Source organism: Cavia porcellus, unplaced genomic scaffold, assembly GCF_034190915.1.
Source record: "Cavia porcellus strain 051 isolate PalLab524CR breed Dunkin Hartley unplaced genomic scaffold, mCavPor4.1 scaffold_17, whole genome shotgun sequence".
Classification (NCBI taxonomy): Eukaryota; Metazoa; Chordata; class Mammalia; order Rodentia; family Caviidae; genus Cavia; species Cavia porcellus.
In genome coordinates this window covers 19,506,107-19,533,246 of record NW_026947500.1, presented here as the reverse complement: position 1 = coordinate 19,533,246, position 27,140 = coordinate 19,506,107, and the positions used below count along the sequence as shown (strand labels likewise).

Here is a 27,140-nt window from a genome sequence, read left to right as displayed (position 1 = left end):
GATAAGCAAGACAAGCAGAAACTTTCCAGGAGAGGGCAGCAAGCAGCCAGGTGAGCAGACAGTGTAATCACAGTGGACTCTTGGGAGGGAACCTTAGGTCTTCAGATTGTTTGAATGAGGCCCAAACAGAGCAGCTCTGTCTCTCACTGCAGAGGCCATCACTGTCAAGAAAGTAACAGTTGTTGTAGCCACACTTCCCACCACGCTGGCCACAGCATGGTTCAGGCTTTGGTAGGTCAGTATGGAGGCTATTGGTGTGGATTTTTCCAAACCAGCCCTACTTTGCTCCCTCATTCTGACATTGTAACTATATTTCTTATCCTGATCTTTAATTTAGAATCTGAAACTGATTTGTCTTGATCCTGATCCATCTCCACCTCGAGCTCAGCCAGGAGCCTGCCACTGAACATAAACCAGACACTGACTTCCACTCTTAACTCTGACAGTGACCTACAGTGATAGACAAACTGAAGTCACCTCCAAATACGTCCCGTCCTAACCCATGAATGTTTCCTTATAAGGTGCTGTGGTCCCATTTGGTTTGAGTGTTTCCCTCGTAGCTTCTTGTGCTAGAGGCTTGGCTCCAGCCTGACCACGTTCAAGCGGTGTAATATTTGAAACCCTTTACCATGCGGGACTCAAATGCGGACGGACCTTGGGCGGAAGTGTAGCGGGTGGGCGGGTTACTGGGCGGGGCGGGGCGGGTTACTGGGCGGGGCGGGGCGGGGCGGGGGCGGAAGCGGGAAGACTGGTGGCGAGGCGGGAGACAGCTGGGCGAGATGGCTCTGCAGCTGGGGCCAGACGAGCTACTGCACGTATTTTCCTTCCTGGAGGCCCGAGACCTGCTGTGCGCCGCACAGGTGAACAAGGTGAGGACCTGGCTGGTGGTCGCCGGCGTGTCCCAAAGCAGGCGCACAGCGGGCTTCTCATTCCCCGAAAACCGGTCTCAGTGCGTTGGAGGACTGGCAGCCTTGGAGGAAGCTTGCAGAACGAATTCAGTTTCATTTTCGGGACCACCCTGTGCCAGTGTTCGCTTTTAAACGTAGCGCTACTCGGGTCTCTTGGCCTCGGACTCTCCCTTGCGCTTTTTCAGCAGTGGCAGTTGCGTGCCCTGGGGCACTAAGGCCATAATTATAGTTTTAAATAGATTCAGTAAAATATTTTGATTTTTCACCTCCATTTTTACTGTTAAAAATATTGAGTCACACAGAGTGATTTGCCCAAGCTGAGCCTCGGAGTCATATACTGCCGTGAGACTGGTACCCTGGCTATTATCACAGAAATAGTGTAGCTGTAGGAGGAGCAAGGTTTGGAGGAGAGGCGCCTTAACACCCTTTGGAGGCACCAGTTTTTCTCACTGGTCTAAAGAGATTTGTAATTTCTGCTTCATATTGTGAAGGCCAGAATCTAACAGAGGGATTCTTAAAAGTGGATACCATTTATTTTGAACTTTTTTTTGGTGTTACTGAGATTGAACTCACAACTTCAGACTTGCCAGGCAGACACTTAAGCCACTAAGCTAAATCGCCAGCCTGATATTTATTTTGCAGAGCATATTACACATAGATTTCAGCTGGATTTTGCACTAGAAACTATATAAAAGGAAAATGCTCAAGTCTTTGCTTGATCTGATTTTTCAAAATCCAACTTTACTTTTTTTTTTTTTTTAATGGTATGAGGGTTTGAACTTAAAACCCCATGCTTGCCAGGCAGGCAATCGATGCAGTTGAACCATATCCCTGGCCCCATCCAACTTTACATTCTTACCAGGTGAAAAGATTTAAAGGCCTAGAGCTTTTGATCTGGCAGATGAATGAGATCTGTCAATGTAGGATGCTGAGCTTAGAGAGGATCACAATTGCTTCTGTCAAGGGCTTAGAAATACACATTTCTAGGAGGAAACCTTCAGAGGGTTGGAGCACCGAAGGCTCTTGGAGCCTTGTGTGGTCCAGAACCCACAGCAACTTAGCTGGGGAAGCCGGAAGGTTGCAGGAGACAGGCCTGGGTCTGAGTACTCTGATTCCCGTCCCATAAAGGGAAGCATCCTGAATCTCTTCTGCAGGGAGAAGTTTCCAAAGCAGTGCCTACACAGCACCATTCCCTAGAGAGGCTGGTGTACCACCTTGGCATCTGGGCCCTCCCCTTGGCCACTGCCTTAGTCTGCTTACTCAGTTGCTACACCTGTCATAAGATCTCTGATCTCCTTCCCAGGCTTTCCTGCTCACAGCAGCCAGAGCCAGCTTCCCAAAATTCATTTTGCCCCTGCTGTTCCCTCATGAAGTCCTCAAGTATCTTCTCACTATTTTTACCATTAAGACTTTTGGGAACTGGTCTAAGCCGATCTTAGCTCCTTTTCCCATTTCTCCCCAATCGGAACCTTTTGTTCTGATTAAAGCAATTGCTCACCCACCTGTTTCACACAGGAATTCTAGTTGCCCTACTGTTCTGTTTCTCCCTGTAATGCCTCTGCCATTCTTGTAGAGAGCAACTACTTCCTTTGAAATTTGATCGGTAATCACTTCTGTGACCACCTCTCCCCAATTTCTCTCGATCCTCTCTGATTGTCTTACTCATTTGGTTGGTTTTTTCTGATTGTCCAGATTTATGTCTAATTCCCCATGGTGGTTTTCCTTGAGGTCAGGCCAGATCTGGTTTAGCTCTTTGTCCCCTTCGCAGAGCTTGGCAAACTAAGTGCTGTCCATTGACTGACAGATGCTGTGTTCTCTCCCTCCTTATTCTAGGTCTGGAACGAAGTTTCACAGACCAAGGAACTCTGGAGGTGAGTAAAGGAAGATTAAAAGGTGTAGCTGGGCATGGTGGTGCATACTTGTAATTCCAGAACTCTTGAGAGGCTGAGGCAGACAGTTAGCAAGTTCAAGACCCAGCCAGGCAACTTAGTGAGACCCTATTTCAAAAACATTTCAAACAAAACAAAACAAAAGGTCTGGATAAATCTGCACTTCTGTGCTCTGAATTTCTGGTTCTCTTGAGTGCATAGAAAGGATTATTCCTGGCCTGCATTACCAGAAACCCCTTTTGTCTAGGGACATGAGACTGTCGGATGGGATATTAATTGAAGGTAGAGTTACACTGTCTGGGGCAGAAGTGGACAGCACATGAATGCACCTGGCTGACAGAAGACAAATCCACAGAAATATGATCTAATTATTTTTAATTCAGCTTTGGTGTAACAGCATAGCAATGTAACTATGTGATAGAATTTATGGAACAGAAAGAATATATACAAAACATTTCGATATTTGTATAGAAAATGTGTTTGTATAGCATGAAGGATTTCTCTGCCATGAAAAAGGATACATTTGAGTCATTTGTGGGGAAACAGGTGCACCTTGAGACCATGGTGTTAAGTGAAATCATATATACAGCCTTAAATGAGAAACCCACAGCATAAATCATTTGAAGAGAAAAATAAAAGATAGGTAATAGGAAACAGGAAGGTAGATCTTTTTGCTCTTGGAAAGGGGCTCTAGAGATAGAGGGAGGGGAAGGCCAAATAAAATTACTAAGATGTGTTACACGGGCCAGGGATTTAGCTCAGTGGCATAAGTGCCTGCCTGGCAAGTGCAAGGTCATGAATTTGATCCCTGGTATTAAAAAAAAAAAAAAAGATGTGTTACATATGTGTACCAACTCCTTATAATGAATGTAATCATTAAGTACTGCAAATGTACTAATGAAAAGTTTTTAAAAGAGAAAATACAAAGTATTGTAATCATTAAATCACTAAATTTTTCAAACTCAGTCCCACTTTAGAACCTGACATCTCTTCTTTTGTACCAAGAATTAACTACCAGAAATGAAAAAGAAAAGTAGGAAAAAACAAAGACCTGCCAGAACTCCTACCTCTACCTCTTGGTGAATACAGCACAGCCCTGACTATCAAGAAGGCATTATAATGAATTGTAGTCACTCGTGGTGGGAAACTTCCTGTTCCCACATGAAGATTCTACAAAACGTGGAGGAATCTTTATTTTTATTTTTAGGACAACTATGCCTTGAGATATTTGGGATTTCAGGAATGCCAGTCTACCATATGTAGTTTGCAGTGTTATGTAATACCGTTCTGTTGTTCCATTTTATTACTAATATTAATTAGGAAAATAATCTCTAGTCAGTTTGGGTAAGAACTTTCACTAGAATCTAATCATCCCTTCAGTTTGGCATAATGTTCAGTTCTGGAAGTTGTTTTTTTGTTTGTCTCTATTTTATAAGTAAGTGGACAAAGCTTATGTCTTGCCAAGTATGTTTCTCAAAGAAATTGTTTGAATGAGTTATTTACCTGGGTGAGATGCCAGTACAGGCTTTGTTCTCATCTTTACTCATAAGCCAGGGTAGGATTTTTCCCACTGAGTGGAATACATATTTTTTTGAGAAGTTAAAAAACAGTTCTCTTCCACATGTCACATGCCCTCCGCAGAGTGGCACTTGTCACGTTTGCTTCAGGTCCCTGTGTAAGCTGCTCTCTGCAGGCCACATCACTAGTGGATTTTCAGTCTGTTACTGTTGCGGAGTGTTTGTGCTGAACAGTTTAGTCTGAAGTCATGCTTTGTGATCCATCGTTCTGCAAAACCCTGCGTTTTATATGGTGAAGCTACTTCATGTGAGCCAGTCTTAAAAACACACAAAGTAACCCAGGAAGCCTGGAGGACCTCTCTGCCCACAGGGTGTCCCATGTGGGCTCTGGAATCCTTCTCATGCTGTCAGCAGCTTTCCAGTGTCCGGCACAGCCCAAGTGCACACAGGGCTTTGATGGCAGAGATGTGTCGTGTTGTATCTGTTTAGAACATGGAGTGTGGACCGCTTACTCCCATCTGACCTCATACTCTTACAGGCGCTGGACTGGAGCCAGATGATGCCAGTTAGTTCTGGGGTAGCCTGAATGCCGAAAGCCCCTGGCCCTTTCCAGGCAGCTGCCCACTTTGAGCACAGCTGCCATAACAGTGTAGCGCAGTTTTGAGTTCCCATCCCTGGTACCAAAGGGAAAAAAAAAGACAAAAACAACAACAAAAACTATTATTAAAGACAAGCATATAACAATAACTGGACTGATCTGTCAAGAAAATGTGATAGTTGTATATGCTCCAGTAAAAACAACAAACATGTAGGGCTGATGGAACTGAAGGAAGAAACAGATAATTCAACAATGTGAATTGGCTATCGAAAGAAAGATCTGGCTTTTGAATCCCATTGTTTAAGCACTCTCTGTCTTTGTGGCCTCCTGTGTAGGATGGGGACTACTTCAGAGTAGTTGTGAAGGTCAGAGCAGTGCCTTTATGACAGGTAGGTGGCACTCACTCAGTGCTAATCACTTTCCAGGAAAGGAAGCTGAGACCTAGATGGAGGCAACAAGAGTTCAAGATTTGAAAGCCAATGCATGGCATAGCTAGGCTTCAAAGCTAGACCTAGCTCCAAAATTCATAACAGCTATATTGTGCCAGAATTGAAGTTCCTCTTTTTCAGGCATCTGTGTGTGAGTCGCTGGTCCTCCTGCAAAGCCTCCCGGATGGTCCTGGGCACACAAACATGGAAACAGTATTATCTCTGCCGGTCTGAGCTGGAGTTCCGAGTGGCATCTGGGCGGCCTGGGAAGGACTTCATCTGCAAAGCGATTGCTGGGCACACAGGTACAAGGAAGGACTGTGGCAGGAATGCCTGCTCTCAGCTGCCCAGGCTCTCCTTGGCTGAATCCTATAGGATCTGGCATTTGGCCAGTGATATGAACAGTGCTACTTGCCAAGTACATATCTGAGCTGATTGATCATGTTATATTTTGTGAGCCACACAATAACCTGTGAAGAAGGAACCAGTTATGTTTCAGAGTGAACAAACAGAATCTAAGAGTTGGAAGTCATTCACAGTCATGTGACTGGTAGATGAGGGTGGAATAGAACCGAGTTGTAATTCAGAAGCTCTAGTTCTTTCCTATTTTCTTTTCCCCTAAGTAGGCACCCATTGTTTTCCCAAGATAGAGAGAGAACAGTGGTTTTTCTGCCAGCCCTCTTCACCAGTAGAGTGTTTGGATTGCAGACCATCAATCTCTGCCCTCTCGCAGGATACATAGAGCGACTGGCCTACATTTCAACCAATGAGTACCGGTTTGATGGAGGAGAGAAGTCTGTGATTTGCACTGTGTCCTCAGACTGTACTGTGCGTGCCTGGGATTTGCAGGAGGTGAGCTGGCCCATAGAAAGGGAAGGTGATGGTGAGATTGACTGGATCCTTACGTTGTACTTGGGCTTATCCAGTTATCTTAAAGAACTATTACGATAGGAAGTGGGAGCCTCTTGTAGATGGAAAACCTACAACTTGTAAGAGGCTTAATCAGCACGTGACGTCATGCTGCCACCGAGCGGTGGACGAACCTGCACTTGACATTGTGGTGCAGCCAGTCTTACGGACAGCTTCCTGGCTTCCTGCTGCTCTTCCTCAGGGAGACACACTCTACAGCAGTGCATGGGATGCAGCTGCGCCGCAGTTCTGTCCCCCTGTCACTGTTGGCATCGCTGGGCTTTGACGTGAAAGCACTCAGTCACAGGATTCTGCATCTGCAGTTGATGCTGACCCCGACAGGTTTTCTGAAATGGTAACAGCTGTGATCAATGGTAACAGCTGAGCAAACCTAGATAATTTGATCAACATTTTAATCATTTCATTATCACTAAGAGTAGCAGAGTTGTTAGTTTTCATGTATATTATCTTACTTTTTAGCCAAACAGCATTCGTTATTATCATCCTAACTTTTATATGTAAAAGTAGAAACTGAGGCAGAGGAAGGGCACGTACCTCTGAAACTTGAATTGTGTGGTCTACAAATCCAGGAATTCTGCCTGTGGCCATCCACAGATGAAACCCAGTCTCCTATAGAGAATATTTTTTCCTGGAAACCAGGTTACTTCACATTTTTTGATGCCTTCAACAAGCAAAGATACCTTTAGTGTCTTATTTTTATTTTCATGGCATTGCTTGGACCTTACAGCTGCTAGACAAGTGCTCTGCCCCTGAGTTACACTTGCAGACGTAGTTACCAAACAAGGTGGCCTCACTTTTTTATATAAATAATCTCTGGGTAAGTGGGTGCTCCTGTCACTGCTCACTAGGTTTGCTGGCAGTGGATGTTGCCTCTAGTGGGTGATAAGTCCTTCCCAGAGAATGCAGCACACAGAGACACAGCAGGAGAGTAAGGGACCCATGATGAGTGTTTCAGAGACCCCGCTGTGCTCAGGGTTCAGCTCCCCCCAGACCCGGTAAGGTCGTCTCTCCTCAGAGATAGCCTGTACCTTGTAGACCTATGCCCACGGCAAGCTTGGCTTTAGTGCTCTGGGGGAGCAAGAAGGCTTCAGAGCTAGCACTGCACACAGCTGCCAAACAGAAATGTCTTCATGTAAAAGAGAAGTACTTTGAGGGTGGGCAGCAAGTTTTTTTGTATAAAGTTCTGAGTAGTAAATATCGGAGGCTTTTCCAGCCAGACTGTCTGTCACGACTTTTTAACTACTGAGATACAAGAACAGCCAAGAGAGTGACCATATTCCAATAAATATGAGCACTGGAATGTGAATTTTGCATAATTTTCATGTGTAAAATTTTTTTTTCAAAAATATAAAAATGCATGGAGGAATCTGACAGGCAAAAGATACTCCCTGGGCTAGGTTTGGCTATACGCTATAGTTTGCCAAATTCTACTTCAGTGTGTTCCATTATTTCCAGTGTGGTACAGCTTCAGAGTGCCAGAGGCCCTCCATACCACTCTGCCTGGCTTTCTAGCCTTAATACCTTTCCTGAGCAAACCTTCAACCTTACTTTCTTTTTAAAAAATTCAGTTGTACAGTTTGTGCTGTGGTTGAATATTTTTATGCCTTCCAAAGTTTATGTTAAATTAATCCTCAGGGCAACAGGATTGGGAGGCATACCCTTTGGGAGGGGATTGACTCAAGAGGTCTCTGCCCTCATGTATGGGATAAGGTACCCAAATGAAAGGGTTCACATGTACTTCCACTCCATGCACTTAGAGAGTATTGTAAATTCAAATTTAGTGTGGGCAATTTAGCAAGATCCTATCTCAAAATAAAAATAGAAAAAGGAACTAGGGATGTATAAAGCTCAGTGTAAAGGGCCTGAGTTCAATCCCCAGGATTACAAAACAAAGGGGTTAGAAGATTGATACTAGGAATTCCTGCCCTGATCTTTTCATCTTCCACATGAGACCTTCCCCAGTCAACCAAACCTGCTGGTGCCTTGAATTTGAATTTCCTAGCTCAGGGCTGCGGTGGGGGTCAGTACCTGTGAGTTCTGGAGCAGCAAAGTCACTGAACCCGAGACAGCTCCTCAGAGCAGGTTCAAAACCCATGAAGACCGAGATTGTCCGTAGTCAGCACTGCCAGCCTGCAGCCTCCTGCCTGCCTTCACCCAGCAGCGTGGCCTCCCCACTGGGGAGTTGGGGCTCAGCTCCAATGTGCTTTGCTCCTGTCTACCTGCTGCCATTTTGAGTTCGGGTCAGATGTCTAAAATCCTTGTTTATTTGTAAAATTCATGGCAGTAATTTTGAAGGGCATAATTAAAAACACAGTAATGTTTTCAAGTCACCTTACACATAGGTGGTAGAAATGAAGATATTACTATTTATGCTGCAGCTGTGCAGTTTAAAAGTCAGTTCTAACAGGAGGCCTTGGCTGTAGCCCAGTGATAGAGCACTTGTCTAGCATGCAAGAAGCTGAGGTTTAACCCTAGCACTACAAAAAGAGAAACGATGTTTTGAAAACCAATTGTGTTCATGTACAGATACAAATTCTCTATGATCATTAGGTCTATCTAAAATGTACCAATTAAATCTGGTTTTTAAAAAAATCATGTTCCACTCCTGTTTCCATTGGGGAAAGGCGGTCCCCAGGGAGATAATTAGACCTCTACTGTGTTGGGTATCTATCAGGTTTCGTGGCAATTGATAATGCTTTTTCTCTGCAGAGTTTTACTTCCCCGTACTGAAACACTGACATGTTTAGGTCAACATTTGTTGTTTATGTTGTTATAATTATTAATGTAAATAGCCTTCGCAGCTGAGCCATGAGATACTTCTATCACCATTTCATTGCCTCCTGATGTAACCTTTTGTTGCCTAATGTTAATATCTTTTCAAATATTTGCCTAATTTTCTATGTACTTAATGTTCAATTCCACATGGGGTTCTTTTTGTTTTGTTTTACGATTTTTCACATTATGTTTTGTTTTCTGACTCCTGGAAAATCCTAGGGGTTGAGCTTTCTTCTTTCTAGACATACAGTATCAGATACTAGCAGAAGCATCCCTCTGCCCAGACCCCCTGCAATCCGGTTTCTCTCCACCCAGGAGTCCATCCCTTTGGGAGGCCCCTGGAGCTGCAGCCCATAGGCAGAAATTAGGGAGCACTCCCCAACACAGTGTTTCACTGGATGCTGCATTTTTATTCAAAAATAGGAGAATTTTGCTGCTTTTTGACTACTGTAATACCACTAATCGCTTGTGAACGTTCATGTTTCTCCAAGAGTCAGTCACTTGCCAGCCCTGCAGTCACTGGAGCTGAGGTCTGCACTATGAGTCACATTAGCTGCTAAGATACGGCCAGAAAAAGAGACTGTGATGTGATAAAGAAGTGACCACAGGACTCACAGCTGGGAAGAAAGCTCACCATACAGGCCTGGGGACTGTGGGGCCACAGTCTGTGTGTTCATGCTGACATCTCTCCGTGCACTTGGCTTCACGCAGGCTGTCTGCCTCTCCATTCTAGTTTTCAAAATCCAGGGAGAGACTGTGGAGGGGAGTCAGCTTGTGGCAGGCCTTTTCCAGATCAGCTGTTTGTGAGGATAGACCTTGGCAAGGGCTGGCCCGAGGGCCACGTCCCTGAGCAGGGCAGCTGCCCTCTGTGCAGCATTAACTCTGCATACCAGGTTATCACTGAACCTGGGCTGCTAGAGTCAGGAGAAAAGGCACACGTGGAAGTCCCCTGGTGACCGAGTGCAGTGTGCAGGCGCCGTGGTGTGGCTGTGCTGCGTCTGGCTTCCCCATCAATCTGCACCTGGCTTCTCTGCTGAAGCCCTGGGTACCCACTGCAGGTGCTGCAGGTTTAGTCTGTGTTGTGAATTCCCCCAGCCCCTTAGAGCTGCCATCAGTGCCCTCAGACTTCAGATGTTCATGGACTCCTGCTGGTCTCCTGCTTGTGTCTGGGACACACCTATCTTTACAGTTCTTGCTATAGGATGAGGTTACGTGCTTGTCTTCTGTAGGTCCCGTGTGCACGGTGCAGCGTGTCACAGAGTAGGCGCACGTGAATGCATGCCCGTTGAGTACCTAAAAACAATATGTGCTTCTTGTCTCCAGGGCACAGAGATCTGGTCCAGCCCTCAGCAGCCTGTTCCTCTGAAAAATTTGGTGACTTACCCTCAGCTGAAACTGGTTGTCACCATAGACACCAAAGGATTGATCAAAATGTGGAAAGCAGAAACTGGATGGGAATTGGCCTCCTTCTGCTTGCCAACCTCCTCTTCTGCAATGGAGCCCTGTGACCATCCAGAGGGCCTCTTCCTGCTGGTGAGTGAGCTGGCTCTCAGGACCCTCTGTAGGGACTGGCCTCCTCCCGGGCCTGGGCACACATGTGACCACCATGCTGGATGGAGGCTGGAGCCAGGTCCCTCCATGGCATGCAGACTCCTTATTCTGTCCTTGGTCTCTGCATGTGGCAGCAGCCTGTCTCTCTGTAGCTTCTCCAGTTGTTACACGGGGAGGTCCAGCCCTGTGCCCTTATTTTGTAGTTTCCTGGGTTTTCTTCATATTGTCCCTCTCTCTCTCTCTCTTTTTGCCTGCAGTTTTTCTGCTCTACTGCATTCTTGCTCTTCAGTCCTTTTTTATTTCTACTTACATATTTTTTTTTTGTGCAATACTGGGAATGAAACCCAGAGCCTTCATACTGATCTACATCCCTAGCACTATATATATATATATATATATATATATAGCACTTTATATATATTTTATATATATGTATATATGTATAAAATATATATAAAGTGCTATATATATATATATATATATATATATATAGAGAGAGAGAGAGAGAGAGAGAGAGACCCCACTAAGTTACCAAATTTGCTCAGGCTGGGCTATAATCCTCCTGCTAGACCTCCCAGAGTGCCAGGACTACAGGTGTTCATACCACACCTGGCTGCTTTTTTATTGTTGTAACCCATCCAAAAAACAAGGCCCCATGATGAAAAACAGGGCAAGACCCCTGAGATGATAAATTGAGCAAGATGTCTTTTGAAAAGAAGCGCTTTTATTTTAGCTGACCCAGCGACACAGTGCAGATGGAATTTGCAAAGCTGTGCAACTGAGTTAGAATTTGATTTTTATAGTGTATTTATGATTAGCTCATTGATCATTAAGTACATAGTGATGAGAAACAGAAACAAGGTTGGCCTTTGTTCATTCCCCTTTGCTTGAGGTCAGAGGCATTTCACAGTGGGTGGTTAGCCAATTCATAGCCCTTGGTCTGCCAATTCCAGGAACATTTGTCTCTCATAAAGGGAACAATGGTTGACACAACATCATTTGTCTCTTACAAGCGGGAACAAAGGTTGACATAGCACACACAGGTTACTTGGGGGGGCAACGTGTAGAGAACAGCGTAACAACATGATCAGTTAATCTATAGCTATGTGGTTGGTGCTTGGTTACTAGGGTAACGAGCTCAGTACAGAACGACAATACTGCTAATAACTATCCTTTTAACTACTTTTGCTAATTATCTTTTAATCAATTATCTTAATTTTTCAGCATCTTAGTATAACACTTATTTTCAAATCCTTGCTAAGGTTTAACTAAAGAAAAACTTACAACTACTTGGTAATATCAGTAGGCTAAAAAAGGAGTGATACTTTGTAGACTAAGCTTGAAGACATGATGGAAATGGAAGTCATGCTCCCATGGCAGGGCGGCCTAGTGGTGAAGCCTTGCACAGCCTGGCTCAGCACCCCACTCATCCACAGGAGGGGGTGGTAGGCCTTCGGAAGCTGATGCAGACAGTTGGGCCGTACATCTCACATTATTTCTGTTTTCAAATGCAGTGTTGAACACATGCTGCAGACTAGGCACAGGAGAGGATGAGACCACATGAGCTGGAACTGCAGGATAAACAGGAGATAGTGTGGAGAGCCATGGGGCTTTAGACATAGACATTAAAATGCCCATGGTTGCCATGTTTGGTGAGGTAAATCTCAGCCTAGAACTTAAGCTATAAGATATGAAACAACAGATTTGGAAAAGAATCAAGTAGAAATTCTAGAAGACTAAACAAAGATTAAGAACTCAGCAAGCAAATTTAATGGCACACAGATGACAGTCGTACAGAGATTGGAGGAGGCCAGAGGTGTTCGTGGGCCACTGGGGCTGTGCTATTTCTTAACTTGGGTGGTGACAAGAATATTTGCTTTGTAATAGTTTGTTGAGGTTTGTGGAGTTTTGTAATATGTTTTACATTTCAACTGAAACATTAGGAATGTAGAAGAGAATTAGAGAACTAGAAGGTTAAAATCAGAAAAGACTATCTAGAACAGTTGTGGTAAACCTCTTGCATGTGTGCCATAGTGGGCTAAAAGTGCTAAAAGTTTCACCATCATTGGTCCAGAATGAACCACCAATACCAGCAGTGGTAAACGAGGAAGCAGGGGAAAGAGAGGAGGACCAGGCTGCGTAGATTTTAGTGGGCACTCGAATCACCTGGAGACCTTGTATGAGGGCAGATATGATTTCATTTGGTCCCCAGGGATGCCTAAGATTCTGGCTCTACTTTTAGGTAATACTGATGCTGCCACCTATCGGCCATATGGGCCCCAAGACTATAAAGGAGCCACAAAGATTTCCAGTTTTTTTCTTTTGTCTTTTTGAGACAGGTTGTTACTGTGTAGGCTAGCCTCGAGCTCACTTTGTAGCCAGGTTGGCCTCAAAATCACAATGATCCTTCTGCCTCAGTCTCCCAAGTGCTAGGATCACAGGCGTGAGCCACTACATCCAGTTCAAAATTTCCAATATTAAACTGTGTCCTAGGAGTAGAGGAAGTGAATGAGGCAGAAGAAATATTTGAAGAGATAATAGTACTTTCCCAGAATAGACTCAGACATTAATTTACAGCATCAGAAAGGTCTGTAACCCTACGCAGAGTAAATAAAAGTAAATTTGTTTGTGGACCCATCATAGTGAATCAGGATAACTGATTAGTAAAACAAAAAAGTTAGTAGCACTGGGCACTGAACTCAGGGCCTCACACGTGTTAGGGGAGTCCTCTGCTACTGAGCTGCAGACGTAAGAAACTTTCATTTTAATGGTGGCCAGAGAAAATAAAACTGCCTTCAAGACTGAATTACCTAACAGCAGCATGGAGACTGCATGACAGAGGACTGGTCTCTTGAAAGACCTGGCTACTTGTTGAGCATTCTGTTAGCAAAAATAGTGTTTTTCAAGAATGAAGGTAGGAACTGGGAGCATGTAGTATGTAGCAGCAGAGCGCTCGTGTAGTATGTATGAGGCGTGGGCTCAATCACAGGACTGCAAGGAATACAAAGGTAAAATAGGCTTTTTAAAGCATAAAAGGGAGACTTTGCAACAGTGCACTTAAAAATAGTAATGGGACTTGAGGTAGAAAAAAAAATCACAAATGAATCTTGGAGGACCAAGAAAGATTGCAAAGCAATAATGGTGAATAGTGACTACAGAAACAGTAACAACATTTTTACACACTTTGTTTGTTTTTGTCTTTTTGAGGCAGGGTCTCACTGTGCAGTTCGGGCTGGTCTTGAACTCTTTGTAGCCCAGGCTGGCCTTGAACCCACATAGTGATCCTCCTGCCTCAGCCTCCTGAGTGGTGGGATTATAGGCATGTGCCACCACGCTTGTCTCTTACACACCTTCAAGTACAATACATTGTCCGGGAAGACTTACATAAATAAATAGTCTAGGATGTGCAAGGCCTTGCTAAGAGAAAGAGATAGGGGGAGGGAGAGGGAGAGGGCACTAACCAAAGGTTCATAGTGTGTAAGAGTATAAAACCTACCTTGTTAAACGAGATGCTGAACCTACCAGGTGAGCAACCACAGAGATTAATAGAATTGGTTTAAGAGAAATAAGTGTTTTTATGCATGACATGTTGAAATACAGATAGATGCGTTCAAGCATTTCTTTCACTGTTAAAAGTTTTAAATATGGACACTGTGGCCTATGACCTGCAGGTCTTGGGATCTCTCTGGGCACAGCGGCAGCCCTTGCCGAGCAGGGTCATGCATGGCGGTCCCTCACGGCTGTGGCCTGTTCACAGTAGCAAACTGGGAAGCACTTTCAATTGCCCTCAGCATGGGAGGAAGTCAGAAGTCAAAAGAAAATGTTATTGTGGAAAGATTTCCAGGGAATGTTTTAGTTTTAGCGCATACAATGCAGATTGCAGAACGCCACCCCAGAGTGACCCAGAGAGCCTCTGCCATTGGTTAGCAAGAGCATTAGAAGGTCATGCTCTGAGGAGTAGTTATGTGTTGGTTGATCGTTGTTTTGCTTTTTGATTTATTTTTTGCGGTGTTGGGGATAGAAGCCAGGGCCTCATGTGTCCTAGACAAAGCTACCACTGAGCTACTCCTTGGCCCCTGCCATGCAATTAAAGTGTCCCAAGGCAGAGCTGAGAGGTAACTGGCACAAGCACCCTGGAGGGAAGCAGGGAAGCAGCTGTCTCCTCCTTCGGGTGAGGACCCAGCCCAGTGACCCTCACGTGGGTCGGGGTTCCTCCTCTTCTCAGGCAGCCTGTGTTAATGGGATCCTTTACACCCTGAGCGTGCCGCAGCTGCAGGTGGTCTCCACGGTAGTCGTGTTTTCTAACACCTTCGGAAGTCTCCTCTGCTCACCTGACCAGCAGTGGGTGTTCGTGTCTGCACAGGACTCGGGTGTGCGCCCAAAGGTCAGTGTCCATGGGTCCCTTTCTCCTGGTTTTGTGAGAGGAGGATGCAGGATCTGGAGCCCTGCGGCTGTGGGTTGTATGTTCTGGAGCTGCTGCTTGCCTAGGCCCAGCCCTGCAGCTGGCGGGAGCACGTCCTGGTCACTTGGAGAGCTGTGCTCTGGTTCTCCCGAGGAGGCTCAGAAGTCATTTGTGAACAGATTTGGGTCATGATGGTGGGAACAGTCAAGAGCCAGCTGACTGGAGGGATGAGGACCAAGGTGAGAGCGAGAGCAAGAGGAGCAAGGGAGGAGAAGCCGCTGAGGAAGGGCATCTGGGCCTGAGTAGCAGCCTCCCGCGTCAGACTTGTGTGTGACCAGCACCCTGTCCGCGGCCTCTTGCTGCCCTGTGTGTCACAGAGTCCCGGTCAGTCATGGGCACGGGGAGGAACAGGCATTTGTGGGAAACTGAGCACTTTGAGTGCCAAGTCTGACCCGGTAAACAGGAGTTTGGTGAAAAACAGACAGCTAGGACTGCTCTTGTGGAGGAGGAAGGACTGGTCAAGAACCAGTGCTGCCACAAGCAGGAGGCACTGGGAGCCAAGGAGGCAAGTGCTCGGGGAAGACAGGCAGGTGCAGGAGGGCATGGGAGGGGCTGCCAGGACCCCAAGGAAGGAGGGGTGATGGGGCTGGGGCGGGCAGCAGATGGGAAAAACGATGTGGGAAGATAGTTGAGGCGCCTGTCAGTGCCCGCAGCTATTCTAGTCAAACGCCTGTCCTGTGGCTTATGTCTGGCAGCAGCCTCACTGGAGCACTTCCAGGGCACCAAATGCAAGCTGAGCTCAAGCTTAAGCCCGTGCCATGGTACAGACTGCCTGGCTGGGCCACGTGGCTGATGTGGGTCTGCAGCACAAGAATCAGGTGGGACCAGGGGCTTTCTGAGTGCTCAGGGTAGAGAAGCCCCTGCTCACCTTCACTGTGACCGTGCAGGGCTGTTTCTCCAGGTGTTCTACACTCAGTCCTTGCTGTGCCCATCAGAAGATGAGCCTCCTGTCTCCACTACCCTCCCTCTCTGGATGTGTTCCCAAGCCTGCTGGGCACCTGATGAAGCGGCTAGGCTGATTGTGGTGCACAAAAATGAAGATGATGACATGCAGTTGGTTGTTACTACCTTTGAGTTAAGGAGCAAGAAGTCATCCAAGCACAGAGTGGACATCCTGGGTAAGGGTCCCCATGCTGGCCCAGGTCTCTGTGTACTGCCATTGCAGCTGCTGGACAGCTCCTTTGGCACTTTGCTTCCTTGCCAGTGGAATAGTGATATAGAGGAGGTTTCGAGTTTCTGGACTGGTAGAGTGATTGACAGGCCACAGTGGGGCCCCTCCATGGCCCTGAGATTCAGGCATTAAATGCCACTCCCTGCAAGGCAATCTTCCTGCTCCATTCGGTCCTCGCCCCCCGACCATTTCAAAGGCCCTGCTGTTAGCATGGAGCTCACAGAAAGATGAATAAAAGCCAGAGCTTTTTTCCCCCATGGTGCTACCAGTCCCACAGCCTCCCCACTGTCTCCTCTGTTTCCTAACCCTGCGTCACTCTGGCTGCTTCCTGCCCTTGGCATTTTCTCCTTTACATCACATTCATTTATTTTTATATCATTCTGCTATACATTTTTTACTGAGCTTCAGGGGTCTTGATGAAAAAAGGAATGAAATGTATAATGTACACCTTCTCAGATCATGAGAAAGCACACAAATTCTTCATAAGAGGTGATGTTTTTTCTAGAAAAAACAGAATGCTATGTAGTGTAGAAGACAGCATGTTTAACAATAGGTTTTGGCCAAAGTCATAAATGTCACATGGCTGTCATGTCATTTCTTCTGTCACGTTGTCTTAGATAGGAGAGGGAAGAAAGAAACCACTCCCTGAATGGTCCCATGAACCAGACACTGCGATCGTCATACAGATGCAGGGTGCTGCGTTGTCAGCACCCTGGAGTGTGGCGGGGTGACCGCGTTTTGGTGCTGATGAGCTGGAGACTTAGGGCCGTGAATGTGTGTGTGTGAGGACTGAGCACAGGGCACAGCGCACTGGTGTTCCTCCTTTCAGTGTCCCACATAGTCTTAGGCTGGGCAGAGATCTGCTCTAGAGAAGCCCACCTGTGTGTTTTATTTCCCAAAGTACAACAGGTGGCCAGTTTCTTGCCGGACACCTTGATGTCACCTCACCTCATGCAGGGCTACGGCTCTCAGGTGATCCTGCTGACTTCTGGGTTGGAGCTGATGCTGTTCACCATCCATGGCCTGCAGCTGGTCGCCTTCCAGGACCACCAGAAGCCCATCACGTCCATGAGGGTGGTGAGTGCACACCCACCCTGCCCATGGCATACTCCGCCTCCTGGGGGCCACATCCACACCTCACTTGACTTCATTTCAAGGACCTCGACCGAGTCATCACCTCCTCCATGGACCTCTCCTTGTGTGTCTACGTGTGGAATAAGGAAAATAAATTCCCAGTTCTCAAGAGCTGCTATCACTTGCTTGGAGGATCCCACAAATGGGCCAGGTAAGTGGCTGTTTTCCTTTACTTTGCCTGTAAAATGGTCTTAGATGGCCTCAAAAGTGGTGTTTGGTTTGGTTTTGGTTTTTTGAGACTCAGCCTTGCAGTGTAGCTGCCCTTGAACTCACTGTGTCGTCCAGCCTGGCCTCAAAGTCATGGTGACCCTCTTGCCAAAGCCTTCCAAGTACTGGGATTCCAGGTACATGCCACCATGCCCAGCTCATTTTGTTTTGTTTTGTAGCGGAGGTCTCACTATATTGTTCAGGCTGGTCTCAAACTCCTGTGCTCAAATGATCATCATACCTCATTCTCCTGAGTAGCTGGAACTACAGGCACACCTAAAAATGGTTTTCCAGAAAGAAATATTGGAAAGGATGTTAGTGAGACTTAAATTTTTAAACTTGGGCTGGGGATATTGTTCAGTGACATAGTGCCTACCTAACAAGCACAAGGTTGTGAGTTCAATTCCTGACACCCCCCAAATAAATAAAATAAGTTGTAAACTCATTTATCCCTCACCAACTAGGGCTGAGGGCCATCTGCTATGTCAAGATTTCCTCTTATGTGGAAAAAAATCCTCTTTGTTAGGTGGACGTAGTAGTGCCTGTCTGTAATCCCAGCACTCAGGAGGCCGAGGCAGAAGGATCTCAGTGAATTTGAGGGCATCCTGAAATATGTAGCAAATCCTGAAATATACAGATCCCTCCCTCTTCAGAAAACAAACAAGCAAAAATCTACATTGTTAGCTATGCTTTGCATTTTACACATAATTTCCTGTGCTGTACAAAACCACTAATGGACTTGTTTTACACATGAAACAGATGGACAGATACGGACATTTGGCCAGTGTCCCACAGAGGAGGCTTTAACTTTGTAGGAAATGGCTGTACCCAAGAGCTTTCGAGGTTATAGCTGTTTCATTAAAGAGAGTGGTGAGACTGACTCGGAATTGTCAGGTTAATTCTAAATCCTGAGGAAGTTACTCAGACTTTCCTGGATTAAATTAGAAGCTCCTCTTTTGTTTTTGTTTTTGTTTTTTAATTTTGTGCACAGCGAACCATTCATTTCTTTTGGAGAAACAAGCAATCGAACAAATTTCCTTTTAGAGCAAATGGGCAGTTGAATTTCCATGGTTTAAATAGTTTTCTGTTCAATTTAAAAATGCTAAACAGTAAAATTATAGGAAAATTATATAAAAAGCACATTTGCAACAGGTGCAATTACTTAAGTTAGGAACCTTCTGTCAGAAATTTTTAGAGTAGTTGGAATCATTATGATTAAGACAGCCCCAAATGTCAAGGAGCGCCCCAAAATGATTTTCCCACTTAATAACCTGGGGCATCGCAGTGGGTTAAATATACACATATCATACTTTTCTGATGTAGATTTGTGCATTAACATTATAGTAGCCAGCTATGCCTCTCTGGAGGCTAAAGGAGCAGTCATTGTGTTTATTAGTCACTTGGTACTGGGAATGCCAAGGTATGTGCGTATGTGCAAAAGTGTCCAACTTTTACCCCACATAATGCTCCCTGTAACATTTTTGCATGTTTCCCTGGGCATCATGGGTAGAGGAGTAAAATACACCCACACCATTCTGCTTTGTAAACATGTACTTTACCCTAATGGGATCAGGCTGTGGCTTGTAGTAGCTAGGCTTGGGAAAACCAGAAACCCATCTGTGCCTTCAGACCTTTGGCAAATGAACTGCAAAGTACATTCAGGTGCTCCAGAGTCACGGTAGGTGAGTTTCACCCATGAAACCCTCATTGCTCTGTGCATTTAGAATTTGTTCTAAAAATGAATTCTCCTAGATTAAAACAAACACTAAATCTGCTGGATGACAGAACAGGTAGAACTCTTGAAGACATTGGTGTAGGCAGAGACTTTATGAGCAAAAAGCAAAACCCACTGCAAAGAATCCAAAACTGGGCTATCATCTTATTAAAAAGCTTCTGCACAGCAAAAGAAACCACTAACAGTGGGAAAAATTGTTTGCCAGCTGTCCTTCAGACAAAGGACTAGTACCTAGAATAGATAAAAAGTCAAGAAAAAAATCAGAACCCCAAATTTAAAGACCCAATCCAAAAATGGCTATCTAAAATGAATAGACAATTTTCAGATGAAGTAGAAATGATAAATAAATAAATGAAAATTTTGAGATATGCAAATTAAAACAATGCTGAGTTTCCATCTCCAGAAAGAATGAAAGTTATCAAGAAATCAGCCAACAGCAAATGGTGGCAGAGCTGTGCAGGAAAAGGAACCCTTTGTCCACTCTTGGTGGGAGTGTAGACTGGTGTAAGCACTGTGGAAATCAGTGTGGAGATTCCTCAGAAAATTAAAACTAGAGGTTCCATTTGATCCAGTTATTCCCTTGCTTGGTATCTTCCTGATAGAATTAAAAGTGTTATATCACAGCAAAATGTGCACACCTGTTTATGACAGCACAGTTATTAATAGCTAAGTCTTGGAAACAGCCCAAATGCCCATCACTGATGAATGGATAAAGAAAATGTAGTTTTTTAATATCATGGAATACTACTCTTCCATAAAGAAGGATAATCTTGAGCCATTTCTAGATAAATGGATGCGCCTTAAGAACGTGCTCTTAAGTAAAGTGAATCAGACACACACGTCAATACTGCGTGGTTACTCTGGTATGAGAAACTGAAAGTGTAAAGGATCAGAATGTGTAATAGATATTGGGAAGTGGAAAGAAAATTTTCAAATGAGAAAGGGAATAAGTGGGGGGAGAGGGGAAGGAACAAAGGGACAAAAAATAGGAAAAAAGATGGAAGCAAAGCTTTCGTAAATGAGGAGGGGAAGGGAGGAAAAGGAAAGGGAGAAAAAGAAGAATCAAGATACATGGTGTAGCTGAGTGTGGAGTAAAGGCACAGGTCTGTAACCCCAGCACTCGGAGAGGTTGAGGTAGGGAGATCACTGAGCTTGAGGCCAGCCTGAACTACAGTGAGACTTTGTCTCAAAACAAAAACACATTATAAAAATACATTCCCTGGCAGACGTGAAGACATGCTTTTCAATTTAGAAATTTGTCTTGGAACTCAGGAACCAGGTCTTTAATTGTATAGTAATAAACCACATGGTGCTGTGAACAGACTTGTTGCTCTTATGTCCCAAACTAATCAGAACAAGTGGCATTCGACAACTGGTTTACCAACTTCCAGTTGATGTTACCTTTGCTAGCACAGCATAAATTGACCAGCATAGACACTGCATGCAAGAACCAAGCAGAAACTCCCAATGAAATGTTGCAATTTCAAAACAGAATCGTATAGTACAATCTTTGGATTTCAGAAAGATACAGCATTGGCCTTTTGTATGGTAAAGAAAAACAAATGGTACTTCTGATGTCAACACTGCACCATGATGGAAAAGTTGACAGAAAAATATTGACGGAACTGAAGCCTGAGACAGTAACTATTTTTTTGTTTTGTTTTGTTTTTGTCTTTTTCCTTTTTATTGGTACGGGGGATCAAACTCACGACTGCCTGCTTGCAAGGCAGGCGCTTATGCTGCTGAGCTAAATCTCCAGCCCCTGAGACAGTAACTTTTTACAACAAACCAACGTGGAATAGATATTGATGATGACGTATGCAGCAGTGATGTCATTTGAAACACAAAACATTAGCGAGTAGTTGTGTTTTAACTCAATCCTAAACATGTATAGCGTAAATAGTTTGATAGCATACAAAGAAAATACCAAGAGCAAAATACCACAGAGAAATTTTCTTAGAGGATTGGGACTCATAAAAGATCATTTACAACAGAGGAAGAATAAAATGTTTCTGCCCGGGTGCACTGACAGGTGAACAGGCAGGTGCAACATCAGAGACCTGTTACAACAACAGGAAAATCAAAAAGATATCAACAGTGCCCTCCACAAAATGACAGGAAAGGAAAAGAAAACATATATGTTGTCAGTGTAAGTGATACTTGTGCATGGAACATGCAGTTTGCATGTGTGAAGACTGCCTTGGTTGTGACAGTTGAAACAGATTATTTTTGTTGTAGAGTTGTATTGATACTTTCATTGTAGTTTAGGAATGTGTTTCTGATGTTATCTTTTAGGTTTTGTAAGCAAGTACACAGCTGATGTGAACACTGATGTTCATTCTGAACATGCAATACATACTAAGGATTTTTTATTGATACTTTATGTTTTCTCACTAACTACAGATTGTATAATATGATAAGAACCTCCTAACAGAACAGCACGGACGAGTGATACATGTGTATGGAATGTGCTGTTGTTATGTGTGAAGACTGCCTTAGATGTGATAATTGAAGTAAAGATTATTTTTGTTGTAGAGTTCTTGTCTTTTTTGAGACAGTCTCTTTATGCAGTTCAGGCTGGCTTTGAGCTCACTTTGTAACCCAGGCTGGTCTCGAACCTGCCACCATCCTCCTGCCTCAGCTTGTTGTTGAGTTCTATTGATATTATTTTGTTGTTGTTGGCTTTTTGAGAGAGTGTTTCACTATGCAGTTCAGGCTGACCTTTGCAGAGCTCACTTTGCAGCCCAGGCTGGCCTTGAACTTGCAGCAGTCCTTCTGCCTCAGCTTCCCAAGTACTGGGATTACAGGCCTGTGTCATCATACCTGGCTTCTATTGGTATTTTCATTGTAGTTCATATAGGGATTTATTTCTGTTGTTAATTTTTAGATTTTGTAAACCAGAGAACAGTTGATGATGAAAATTTTGATGCTTTTTTATAAATGCTCAAAAAATACTAAAAATTTTTTACTTTTTAAAAAACATCTTCCTGTTAAATACTCACTATTTAATAAGTTATAAGATTAATAGTTCATCAATAGAAATATTCTAAACAATAAATGTGTGTATTGTATACCCATCATGATGCTCCTTTAACATAAAGTTGACATGCTGCCCTGGGATGTTTTTTTTTTTTTTTCTTTTTTTGTCTTTTCCTTTTTATCGATACCGGGGATCGAACTCACGACTGCTTGCTTACAAGGCAGGCACTTATGCCGCTGAACTAAATCCCCAGCCCCCGATATTTTTCTTTATGAGACAGGGTTTTGCTGTGTAGTTCAGGCTCACATTGAACTCACGTTGTAGCCCAGGCTGGCGTCACATTCACAGCAATCCTCCTGCTCACCCTCCCATGTGCTGGAATTACAGCCATGTGCCACCATGCCCAGCTAAGAATGTGGTGTTTTTCAACTGTGACAGATGAATTTGGGTCCTCAATGCCTAGGGGAAATGAGAGATGTAAACAAGGCCAGTAGTGTTGACTTGATGGGAGAAGGTATAGAAGGCTGAGTTCTGTCTTCATCTAAAAGCTGTATTCCTGTTTCCGGAGGCCCTGCTAGGGATCTTCATGTATAAGCTTTTACTACTGAAATGTTTGTCTCTTTTCTAAGATTGATACCTCGCATTGAGGTGGGTATCTCAGATTGATACCTTCTCTTTTCTTTGCAGTGGGTTTACCCATGTGGAAAGTGACAGCACAAATATTGTTGGCGTGGAAGCCAGAAGCAATGGAACAAGCATTCTGAGGTCATATTGCTTCAAAATTCAGCATGGCTAAAGATCACCCCAGTTGGAGATACTTTTACTTTGGTAGAGCTTGTATACATACAAAGACTAAATTGACTGTGACCAGCATTGGGAAAGGAATGAATAGTTCTCAGATGGCCACTCTGTAACAGGCACACCGTGTTCTATAACTTTGCTTAAACCCTCACAAGCCAGTGAAGTAGAGATATTGTTATCTATTCTTAAAACAAGGAAAATAAAATTTAAAAGAGTAATTAGTCATTATTAGCCTACTTTTCAACTGCTAAGCAATCTGCCCAAGATTTTTCAGATCGTAGGTAGCAGTCAAGTTGAATATAAGTCTGAGGAGACTAGAAAGCCCATGCTTAAGGCAGTAAAATTATAACGTAATTATTTTCTGTTATGGTTTATGTTTAGATGTCTCCCAAAAGCTTCATGCTTTCATAGATGGGGCTTTTAACAGGTGATTGAATCACAGGGTTCTATATCTACATGTGATGTTAGGAAGGGGCCTGATTGGAAGAAAGGTCGCTGGGGGCTTGATCTGGCAAGGATGTCTGCCTCCCAGGTTCCTTTGTTTGTTCACTGCTTCCGAGTTGCCATGAGGTGAGTAGCTTTTCCTCCATTGTCCCCTTCTGCCTTTTCATTCTTCCCTGGGGCCAGCTGACCATGGACTGTAACCTTGAGCCAAAATGAACCTCTCCTTCTTTAAGTTGCATGGGTCAGGTATTTTGTCTGAATGACAAAGTAAGTGATTAAGACATTTTTGTTATTCAAACATGCAATTAAATAAAGATCATATTATTTAGTTCTTGCTGTCCAATAGATAAATTTTGTGCTGCCATTTTGCATGGCTCTGTAACTGCCATCTTTTATTTTATATTGTTGGTTCCCCCTGTAATGAGTCACTAAGAAAGGCTGAATCAGGAAACATATCACTCAAGAGTTCGTAATTGCAAGCAATAAGCGTTGACACTGACTAAAACTAAAAAGGGGATTTATTGGAATGAAAGATCGGCATTACTTAATACTCTTCTGGGCTTAGCAAGAAGTTGCAAGTCACAGTAAAGTTATAGGTACATGAATCTGTAATGGAGAATATTATATAATCTATTTGTAGAAAATTGTGTTAAATATTTATTTCAGTAAAATTAATAATCATGTTGATAATGACTACCCATCTCCCCCAATAGAATCAACAGGTAAACATTTATTTACCCATACACTACTGGATGGTACTGTTTTGTAACACAAAGAACTATAGGGTGATTTATGATTAAAAACTTGAGAAGTCTTGCAGTAGTTCCAGTTGCTAAGGAGGCTGAGGCAGGAGCATGACTTTTTTTTGGTACCAGGGACCGGATTCATGTCCTCACACTCGCCAGGCAGGCACTTATGCTGCTGAGCTAAATCCCCAGCCCAGGAGCATGACTTTTTGAGCCCATGAGTTAAAGACCAGCCTGGCAATATAATGATGTTAGATCCGACAAGTAACTTATGCAGTGCTTTGGATCCTTAGATTTTTTTATTGTTTAACTTTTCTGAATTTAGGTATCTTCATGAATGATTCTGACAGGACTTCTAGTAAGACTCATCTGGCTTGGAATGACTTCATAAACTTTTTTTGGCAGCACTGGAGATTGAACCCATGGGTGCTCTACCCCTGGGTTACATCCCTAATTCCATTCTTTCATTTGCAGACAGAATTCCACTAAGTTGCTCAGGCTGGCCTCAAATATACAGTCCTCCTGCATTAGACTCTTTAGTAGCTGAAATTACAGGCAGCTCAGCTGAGCCCAGCAATAATGATAAACATTGATTAAGAATTTTAGGATGTATTATAGACAGATTTATGGCTTAATAATTTCATTAAGTCATTAAAGCAACTCTGAGATGGGTACTGTTGTTTTCTCTGATAGCACTGCTCTAAGGCCTGCTGTGAGCCTCCAGGGTAGAGCCAGCTCCCTGGAATCCCAGAAATGATTATTCTGAGAAACAGAAAAATGAGAAGCAAAGTTTTCTATTCTGAGAAATAGAAAAATGAGAACAAAGTTGACCTCCCACTCTAACTGTAACACCACTCCAAAATTATAGTCAAGATTTAGCATGTCAGGCTCTGCAGAATAATTGGCTTGAGGAGGTGTGTGTGGCTGGGACTTGGGGAAGCCTGATGAGAATCTGAGTGAGTGTGGGGCTAAGGAATACTTACCTAACAAGCTCCTTAGATTTGTTAGCATTATTCTGCGTATTTTTGCATTGCCTAGAAATGAACACTTTTAACTATTTTGGAATATGCTTTCTGTTTTACTTGTCGCTGGGACAAAATACCCAGTACCACAACTTAAAGGAGGAGAAGTTTACTTTAGCTCAAAACAGTTTATTAGGTTTCAGTCTATGGTTGCCTGGCTGCATGTCAGGGCAGCATACAGAAGGGCATTGCAGAGGAGAAACAGCCCATGGCAGGGCAGGCAGGCTGCGGCAGCAGCAGCGAGCTGTCTTCTTTCTTTCCCTTTATATTCCATCCAGGCTACAAACCTATTGATTGGTGCCACCCACACCCAAAGTGGGCCTTCCTACTATCCATACCCAGAACTGCTAGACCAGTCCAGTAAGATATGCCCTTGATGCATTCACCTCCCAAACGTCCCACCTATGAGTGGGTGAGGCTTTGAGGAGACATTTAGATAGAAGCCATAACACTTCCTCTTCTAACTAATTTCCTATTGTATCATTTCCTTCAGACTTACATGTGGTTAAGTTTACATCCTTATCAACATACAACTCCAAGAGAAAAATTATGTGGAGTATAGAGTTCCCCTCTACCCCACAGTCAGTGTCTGTATTCAACCTGTTATTCTAATGTGTATGGCTGTTTGGGTGGTGCCAGCTTGATTGATTTGGTTTGGGAGGCCCAGGAGATTGGCAGAGCACATTTTCAGGTGTGTCTGGTGGGTCGTGGAGATGTGGTCTGGTCTGTCTGGGGTCTCACTCCTTCCTCTGGGGTGCATCGTTCCCCTGCTCTGCCTAGCTGCTGCCAGGCCCTAGCTCTGCCGAGCTCTCCTGCCCTTGTGTTTCTGCCTTGGAGACAACTGGCCACAGACACATTACCTTAAATCAGGAGCTGAATTAAATCTTTTTTAAAGTTATGGACGTCAGATATTGTGTTTCAGCATTGCTAAAGAATACTTCCTCCACCATCTGCCTTTTTTGGTAGTAGTTCAACTGTTTAATCATAGATACGACATTACTCTTAAGTATAAGGTGAATAAAGGGAGTTTAGAATTCCTTAGGCTTTTCTTAACTGTGACATTTTTTTCACAACTTCCTTGTTTTTTCTGACCTTGAAAGTTTTGAGTAGGGCTTTTGTAGCATGTCCCTTAATGTTTAATTTTTCTGGGGTTTTCTTTCCTGGTTAGGTAGAGACTGTAAGATGTGGGAAAGAAGACACACATCCCTGGTACAGACCATTCAGGTGACTCCTCTTCACCACCTGGCTGAGGTCCCCTTTCTTAGGTTTCTCTCCTGCAGTGATGGCGAACCTGTTAGAGCTGTCAGTAGAAACACATAGCCTGCTGCAGCACGCGTGCCATAGGTTCGCCACCACTGCTACTGCCCTTCCCTTGTTCTCCCTTCCTTCCTCCCTCCTTTTCTTTTCCCTTCCCCTTTCACTTTCTCTTTCTCTTTTTTCCCTCTCTCTTTCACTTTCTGTGTTTCTCCATCTCTCTTTGTCTCTTCCCTGACTCTTTTTTTCCTTTTTGTTGCTGGGAATACAACTCAAGGCCCTGCACATGCCAGCACGCCTGCAAGCTACATTGTCATCCTAATATATTTTTCACTCCTTTCTGTACTGTACACTTGAAACTAATATGGTGTGTTGAGGCATACTTCAGAAATAGTGTGATGTGTTCTGCCTTCTGAGTGTGAAATCTGCATGAATTGTCTGGAATTCTCCTGCACAGGATGCTTTCTACTGTTATCCATATATTCTTTTATTAAACCATTTATTTATATTGGTATGAACTTATGAATCTTTATTTTATGCTATTGGTAATTCAGCATTATTTATTTTCGTAGTCTTGGTATCTTATTA

The 27,140-nt window shown here is 43.9% G+C and overlaps 1 protein-coding gene across 2 annotated transcripts; it reads left to right on the top strand.

Moving 5' to 3' along the window:
* The first annotated feature begins 737 nt into the window (after positions 1–737).
* Fbxw12 (F-box and WD repeat domain containing 12) lies at positions 738–27,070 on the top strand. 2 transcript variants are annotated; one of them, XM_003468387.5, is made up of 10 exons: positions 738–869; positions 2,742–2,779; positions 5,482–5,645; positions 6,074–6,192; positions 10,369–10,578; positions 14,822–14,980; positions 15,960–16,176; positions 17,131–17,306; positions 17,387–17,514; positions 22,973–27,070. In XM_003468387.5, the coding sequence occupies exons 1-10, from the start codon at positions 780–782 to the stop codon at positions 23,079–23,081; spliced, it is 1,410 nt and encodes a 469-aa protein (XP_003468435.2). In that variant the 5' UTR covers positions 738–779; the 3' UTR covers positions 23,082–27,070. The 2 variants fall into 2 exon arrangements, with proteins under 2 accessions (XP_003468435.2, XP_013006125.2); XM_013150671.3 differs by having other exon boundaries at positions 17,131–17,514.
* Positions 27,071–27,140: the final 70 nt, after the last annotated feature.